The following is a 7,546-nucleotide window of genomic DNA, read 5'->3' as shown; positions in this document are numbered from 1 at the left end:
GATGAGTGTCGACTTCCTCTGGACTTCCACAACAATGAGATCATGACTGATGTTACAGAGTCCACCTCAGTGGATGTGCTGCTGACAAACCTCATCAAGGGGAATCTGCTTCCCTCTGCTCGCCTCTGGATAACCACACGACCTGCAGCAGCCAATCAGATCCCTCCTGGTTGTGTTGACATGGTGACAGAGGTCAGAGGGTTCACTGACCTACAGAAGGATGAGTACTTCAGGAAGAGATTCAGAGATGAAGAGCAAGCCAGCAGAATCATCTCCTACATCAAGACATCCCGAAGCCTCCACATCATGTGCCACATCCCAGTCTTCTGCTGGATCACTGCTACAGTTCTGGAGGACGTGTTGAAGACCAGAGAGGGAGGAGAGCTGCCCAAGACCCTGACAGAGATGTACATCCACTTCCTGGTGGTTCAGACCAAACAGAAGAACATCAAGTATGATGGAGGAGCTGAGATAGACCCGCACTGGAGTCCAGAGAGCAGGAAGATGATCGAGTCTCTGGGAAAACTGGCATTTGAGCAGCTGCAGAAAGGCAACCTGATCTTCTATGAATCAGACCTGACAGAGTGTGGCATCGATATCACAGCAGCCTCAGTGTACTCAGGAGTGTTCACACAGATCTTTAAAGAGGAGAGAGGACTGTACCAGGACAAGGTGTTCAGCTTCATCCATCTGAGTGTTCAGGAGTTTCTGGCTGCTCTTCATGTCCATCTGACCTTCACCAAATCTGGAGTCAATCTGCTGTTAGAAGAACAAACAACATCAACACGTTTCTACCAGAGTGCTGTGGACAAGGCCTTACAGAGTCCAAATGGACACCTGGACTTGTTCCTCCGATTCCTTCTGGGTCTTTCTCTGCAGACCAATCAGAATCTCCTACGAGGTCTGCTGACACAGACAGGAAGTAGATCAGAGACTTATCAGGAAACAGTTGATTATGTCAAGAAGAAGATCAGTGAGAATCTGTCTGCAGAGAGAAGCATCAATCTGTTACACTGTCTGAATGAACTGAATGATCATTCTCTAGTGGAGGAGATCCAATGGTCCCTGAGTTCAGGAAGTCTCTCCATAGATAAACTGTCTCCTGCTCAGTGGTCAGCTCTGGTCTTCATCTTACTGTCATCAGAAGAAGATCTGGACGTGTTTGACCTGAAGAAATACTCTGCTTCAGAGAGGGCTCTTCTGAGGCTGCTGCCAGTGGTCAAAGCCTCCAACAAAGCTCTGTTAGTGGGATTAATTCATCAATAAATACTCTGATATCTTTCAACAGGAGTTAAATATAAATGTCTTGTTTCCTTCCTTTTGTTTCTCCAGACTGAGTGGCTGTAACCTGTCAGAGAGAAGCTATGGAGCTCTGTCCTCAGTTCTCAGCTCCCAGTCCTCTTGTCTGAGAGAGCTGGACCTGAGTAACAACAACCTGCAGGATTCAGGAGTGAAGCTGATCTCTGTTGGACTGAAGAGTCCACACTGCACACTGGAGACTCTCAGGTCAGGTTAAGAACAATAATCACAGTATTGAAAACTTCTTTGAAGACATTCAAGAAAGTATTTTATTCTGATTTAGAATCACTTCATTCAGAAATAATTTATATTTTAATATCATGTGACTTTGAATACTGGATGTTTGTTTATTCCTGATTATACAACAAGTAGATCTGACCTGACAATCTGATTGGTCAATTAGACATTTAGTACGTAGTGAAATCAGCATCACAGCACACCCAGAGCCATTTGAGCACACTTGGTACAACACATTAAATATAACTCTGTCATTTCCATGGCAACATTTTAACTTCCAGGGCTAAATAAAAAAAACAGTAACGTTAGCCTATAACATTGATACAATGGATCGTTTTGTTGTTAATTTTGATTTATTTATCACATCAGCTGTTTGGATCACATCAACTATTGATCACATCAGCTGACGTATAGTAGCTAAATCTATCCATGAAAAATAGATATTTTTAGTAGATATTTTAGTTATAACCAGATTAAGTTAGACAAGCAGTTTGTACACTAGTTATTACATTTTCGGAAAATTCCACAATCTCTACTGTTACAAAGCTAACGTTAGCTTAAGATGACTGGCTGACTAACATTTTACAGTGAGGGACTACAAATTGTCTCTGTTGCTTTTCTATATTTTGAGAGCGAATTGCCCCACAATATGAATACCGTTTGATTATAACTTTTATTTAGTTGGAAACTGTTGTTATATTCGCTTTATTACATGAGAGATTGATTTAACGTCATATTATCACTTCAGTCATGCTAATAATGACGTTAAATCAAACCCTCTCGTGTAATATTGCTTAATTCAGTCACGATTAATGATCATGTTTCCACCTTGTTTAGAGTAGAGCAGCAGATATTTAAACATGCTGAGAAGGGATTTCATGCACTGTATCACCAGAAGTCCAGACTCAACATATAAACACAATCGTTATTTGTCTTCTTATATGATATTTCTCTAAACATTAAGCTTTATTAAATTTAAACCGCCCTTCTCATGTCAGGATTTAAAATTTAACAATTAGGAAATCTATTAATGTTTCCAAAGTATTTTTTTGTTGTTATGTATAATATGTCATAAAGTATATGTACAAAGTATGAACTATGGCTGAGATTGAGAACCTACGTTTTTTTTAAATCTTATGTGAATTTAAATACTGGATGTCTTTTTACTACACATTCAGTCACAATTAGTTATGTTTACAACTTGTTTAGAAAATGGATTATATATTCTCTAACACCAAAAGTCCAGACTTAACATTTAAACACAAATGTTGTCCGTCTTCGTCATTAACATCCCTCCAACAAATCTCTGTAAGTGTGATTTATTCATCATTAAATACTTTGATATCTTTCAACAGGAGTTAATAATAAATAACTTGTTTCCTTCCTGTTGTCTATCCAGGCTGAGTGGCTGTAAGCTGTCAGAGAGAAGCTGTGAAGCTCTGTCCTCAGTTGTCAGCTCCCAATCCTCTAGTCTGAGAGAGCTGGACCTGAGTAACAACAACCTGCAGGATTCAGGAGGGAAACTGATCTCTGATGGACTGAAGAGTCCATACTGCACACTGGAGACTCTCAGGTCAGATCAAGTCACTGTTTGACTTTAATTTGAGATATTTCTATAAACTTTAAGCTTCATTTAATTTAAACAGCCATTCTCATGTCAGGAGTAATTTCTGGAAATCTTTGGAAATGTTTCCAAAGTATTGTTTTTATTTATAATCAACGTCATAAGCATTCTAGAAATCCTTTATATTTTAATATAATGTGACTTTGATTCCTGATTCAGTCTTGATTAGTTATCTACAACAGTGTTTCTCAAATGGGGGTACGTGTACTCCCAGGGGTACTTTGGATGACTGTAGGGGGTACGTGAGATATTTAAACAACAAAATGTTTAATAGTAACGAGGCTGTTGGCCAGAACATTGTTCTTCTTTATGTAGAATTCTTTTTTCCTACCAAAAATGTGTCATTTGTGTTGCCTTCTTTGGACCTATTCTATCCTTCCTTCTACTGTCCTTCTACTTTTTACAAGTTTGTCGCTTTTATCTTCTTATGTCACTGTTTTTGAAGTTTTTGATACTATTCTGACCTATTCTTGCCTTACTTCCTTCTTCCTACCATCTTTTTCCAAGTTTTTGTCTGTTTTACAGTTTTTGTCTCTTTTTCTCATCAGAATTTAAATGTTTTTTTCAGTTACAAGGCTGTTGTTTAATAAATCTATCGCTGACAGTGCTGTACTGTTCTTGTTTATATACACAGAAATATATACATAAAAATATATATTCATCTACCGAAAATGATTAGCACTGGTCAGGGGGTACTTGGCCTAAAGAAACAATTCAAAAGGGGTACATTATTAAAAAAAGTTTGAGAACCACTGATCTACAACTTGTTTAGAATAAAACAGAAAGGATTTAAACTGAAAAGGGATTTAATATATTAAATATACCAAAAGTCCAGACTCAACATTTAAACACGACCGTTATCTGTCTTGTTTCCTGTTGTCTCTTCAGACTGAGTGTCTGTAACCTGTCAGAGAGAAGCTGTGGAGTTCTGTCCTCAGTTCTCAGCTCCCGGTCCTCTAGTCTGAGAGAGCTGGACCTGAGTAACAACAACCTGCAGGATTCAGGAGTGAAGCTGATCTCTGATGGAATGAAGAGTCCACACTGCACACTGGAGACTCTCAGGTCAGGATTCATTAACCCATTCAACTAATGACCATTTAAAATCTGATTAAATTGATAAACAGCTAACATGTAGCATTGTGTCTGCTGATACGATAAACTTCAGCAGTGGTTATTAATTATATAATTATTAATTTCTAGACTCAGAGTTACTTTCCATGAGGATTTTTTATTGTTTACTTTTGTTGTTGAATAATTAAATACCACACATAATAATAAAGATGTATTCTAAATCTGGACCAAAATAACAAACAAACATAAAACAAACACATGGCTCCACATGTTGACAGAGGGTTCCTGTGTGTTGTCTGTGTGTTTGCAGTCTGTCAGGCTGTCTGATCTCAGAGGAAGGCTGTTCTTCTCTGGTCTCAGCTCTGAGCTCCAACCCCTCCCATCTGAGAGAGCTGGACCTGAGCTACAATCATCCAGGAGACTCAGGATTGAAGCTACTGTCAGCGGGACTGAAGGATACTCTCTGGAGACTGGAAACTCTCAGGTACAAACACTGATGAATATAAAAAGGATATATTTGTGTAGGAAGTTTTAAAGGAGAACATCTCCAGGAACAAAAATGATGACTCCCTTTTGTTAATAACTGATGTAGTTTGGACAGACATCTGTATGTTAAAGGAACTGTTCAATAAACATCCTTTCCCTCTTTCCCGGGATCAAATCAGTTTCTTCTCGATAGAGAAAGGTCCAGGACAGGTTTAGCCTAGCTTAGCACAAAGCAATGTGCTTTTTACGATGTAAGAAGAGTGTGTGGATGAAGCATTAATGTACATGGCTTATGTGATCGATCAGAGACGTACACTGATGTCTGGACCAAGTATTTTTATAAGATTCTCTTGTGCTGGGAGAATACGACTCTAAACACTCTTTGTGTGAGAGTGATGTAATGTTGTTTATCTACAGAGAAAGGTCCACTGTTGCACCAAATGCTTGCTCTTGGGGGAATTGTTGGGTCTCTGTAAATGGTAGTGTGGCAGTTGCGCTGGCAGCCGTAATCCTGTATGCACTGTGCATACATTCTTTTCTATGAGAAACTCATCTAGTGATAACGATGTGTAAATGAAAAATAGTCTGTTCTGCTCTCTGCTATGTTCAGTTATATTTCCTTTCTATTTATGCATTATTTCCCCCGCAAGCCATCCACTATTAATCAGAATATTCATTGTTATGACTTGATCTGTAGATCAGAGGTGGGCATTTTCTGATGTCCCTAAGATTGTCAGTATCAGAAAATTATATCTTAATACTTAAAGATCTATATATTCATTTCTAATATATATATATATATATATATATATATATATATACATATATAAATTTCATATGTATTATATATATTGTGTACGCTGCAAGTTTGTTTACATTTTTAAAAGTAAAGTTAATGAAAGAAAGGTAGATTTACTTTTTCTTCACATGATGAGCAGCTTTTGGTTTCCTGCATTTTTGTGAAATGTTTTTACTAGCTATTAGGGACCGTTCAGTGTTCATGGCATGGACCACTGGAGGAAAATAGGGGAGGATCATGTCTTTTTATTCGTTGTTGATGGGAGGGTCATCCAATTTGTTTTGTCTAGGGGGAGGGTCACCCAACTTTTGTATTCATGAGAACAGCAACATTTCAAAGTGGCTTGTTTGGTGCATATTTATCCATGTAGCTCCATGTAGCACATTACAAAACTGAATTACATATTTTAATTGATTGACAGCCCAAATATGAATATAAATGAGTAAATTCCATCCCTACATTTGATCAGAATGAAGCTGTGTGTGAGATGTAATGCCCCCCCCCCCTCCTCCTTTCAGGGTGGAGCCTGCTGGAGTCAGATATTTGAGACCAGGTCTGAGGAAGTGTAAGTCTGTTTTTAATTTCATTCATCAAACTGTGACATCACTCACTCAACCCTCTGATGTCATCATCAACGTCCTGATTGGTTAATAACTGCAGCTGTGTTGTGTCTCGTTCTCTCCGTCAGATTCCTGTGAACTCACACCCAACACAAACACAGCACACAGAAACCTTAAAGTGTCCAACAACAACAGGACGGTGACACATGTGAAGGAGGAGCAGCCATATCCTGATCATCCAGAGAGGTTTGACTACTTGCAGCTGCTGTGTAGAGATGGTCTGACTGGTCGCTGTTACTGGGAGGTCGAAAGGAGAGGATGGGTTGATATATCAGTGAGTTACAGAGGAATCACTACAAAAGGAGGCAGTGGTGACTGTTGGTTTGGAGGTAATCAGTCCTGGAGTCTGAGGTGCTCTGATGCCGGTTACTTTTTCGGGCACAATAAGAGACAAACACCCACCTCCACCTCCAATATCCCTGGTAGAGTAGCAGTGTATCTGGACTGTCCTGCTGGCTCTCTGTCCTTCTACAGAGTCTCCTCTGACTCACTGATCCAACTCCACACCTTCAACACCACATTCACTGAACCTCTCTATCCTGGGTTCGGGTTCTGGTGTACTGCTCCTGGTTCCTCTGTGTTTCTGTGTCGTGTGTAGGACGGAGAGTCTCCTCCTGTATCAGTTGAGTCTGTACAGCAGGGACATCACTAGGATTGAAAGACAGGGGGGGGCTTAGCCCCCAGGGTATTTGTAACTTGCGTTTGCAAAATCTTTGCACTCACATCTTTCGTTATTGTATTAGAGCTACACTTATGTCAACAACCAGTCAAGAAACCAAGATGTTAACAAGTGAAAAGTGACAGACATATTCTCTTCTTCCATTTCTACTCTCTTCCTTCTGTCTTATCCTTTAAGATAGAACAAAATCCTAATGCTAATTTCATGACTTCGAAATGCAAATTGGTCACATGAAACAACATCCAAAATGTGCAAAAACAGACAAACAGAGGCCAGACAGCTAATAAGTTGGTAAGTTAAACAAATACGACAAATAGCATTACAAGAAAAAGAAAAAAATATGCATCATGTAAGCTATTGATACGGATCCTATTTAAAGTGGCTACTGTCTAAATACAATAACCTGATGGCGAAAACAATAAAAGATTTGGAGTAATGATTACTGTATATGTACATAGAGTACAGTAGGATTGCTTTCATTTTATTTTCACATGTGTATCTGTGGGCATTTGCTCATCTTTAGCCTAGCCTACATTTAGGCAACATCTACATATTTATTTAATTTATCACAGCCAATGAAGGCAGAAAGTTAAATTGGTTAGACTATAGCTAGCATATATAATAAATATAATGAAATCATTTAGTTTAGGCTATGCATAGTGCCTAGGCCTGCCAACAAATGCTTATTGTTACAAAACAATCCTTAGGACTATAGACCACTACTGACCTCA

General features: G+C 38.9%; 1 protein-coding gene across 1 annotated transcript; it reads left to right on the top strand.

Annotated features, from left to right (window-relative positions):
* Positions 1-405: 405 nt before the first annotated feature.
* On the top strand, positions 406-6,800 carry LOC120546459 (neoverrucotoxin subunit alpha-like). Its single transcript, XM_039781386.1, has 5 exons — positions 406-528; positions 1,493-1,506; positions 4,542-4,715; positions 6,035-6,081; positions 6,205-6,800. The coding sequence occupies exons 1-5, from the start codon at positions 406-408 to the stop codon at positions 6,732-6,734; spliced, it is 888 nt and encodes a 295-aa protein (XP_039637320.1). The 3' UTR covers positions 6,735-6,800.
* Positions 6,801-7,546: the final 746 nt, after the last annotated feature.

The sequence above is a fragment of the Perca fluviatilis genome, chromosome 18, assembly GCF_010015445.1.
Source record: "Perca fluviatilis chromosome 18, GENO_Pfluv_1.0, whole genome shotgun sequence".
Taxonomy (NCBI): domain Eukaryota; kingdom Metazoa; phylum Chordata; class Actinopteri; order Perciformes; family Percidae; genus Perca; species Perca fluviatilis.
Note: the sequence above shows the minus strand (reverse complement) of the source record. Positions and strands in the feature narration are given on the sequence as shown.

Excerpts from the sequence above, each read along its gene's own strand:
- LOC120546459 (XM_039781386.1), top strand. The coding sequence starts at position 406 with ATGTACATCCACTTCCTGGTGGTTCAGACCAAACAGAAGAACATCAAG. Across the intron at positions 4,716-6,034 it reads TGGAGACTGGAAACTCTCAG|GGTGGAGCCTGCTGGAGTCA; the intron begins GTACAAACACTG and ends TCCTCCTTTCAG. Across the intron at positions 6,082-6,204 it reads GAGACCAGGTCTGAGGAAGT|ATTCCTGTGAACTCACACCC; the intron begins GTAAGTCTGTTT and ends TCTCTCCGTCAG.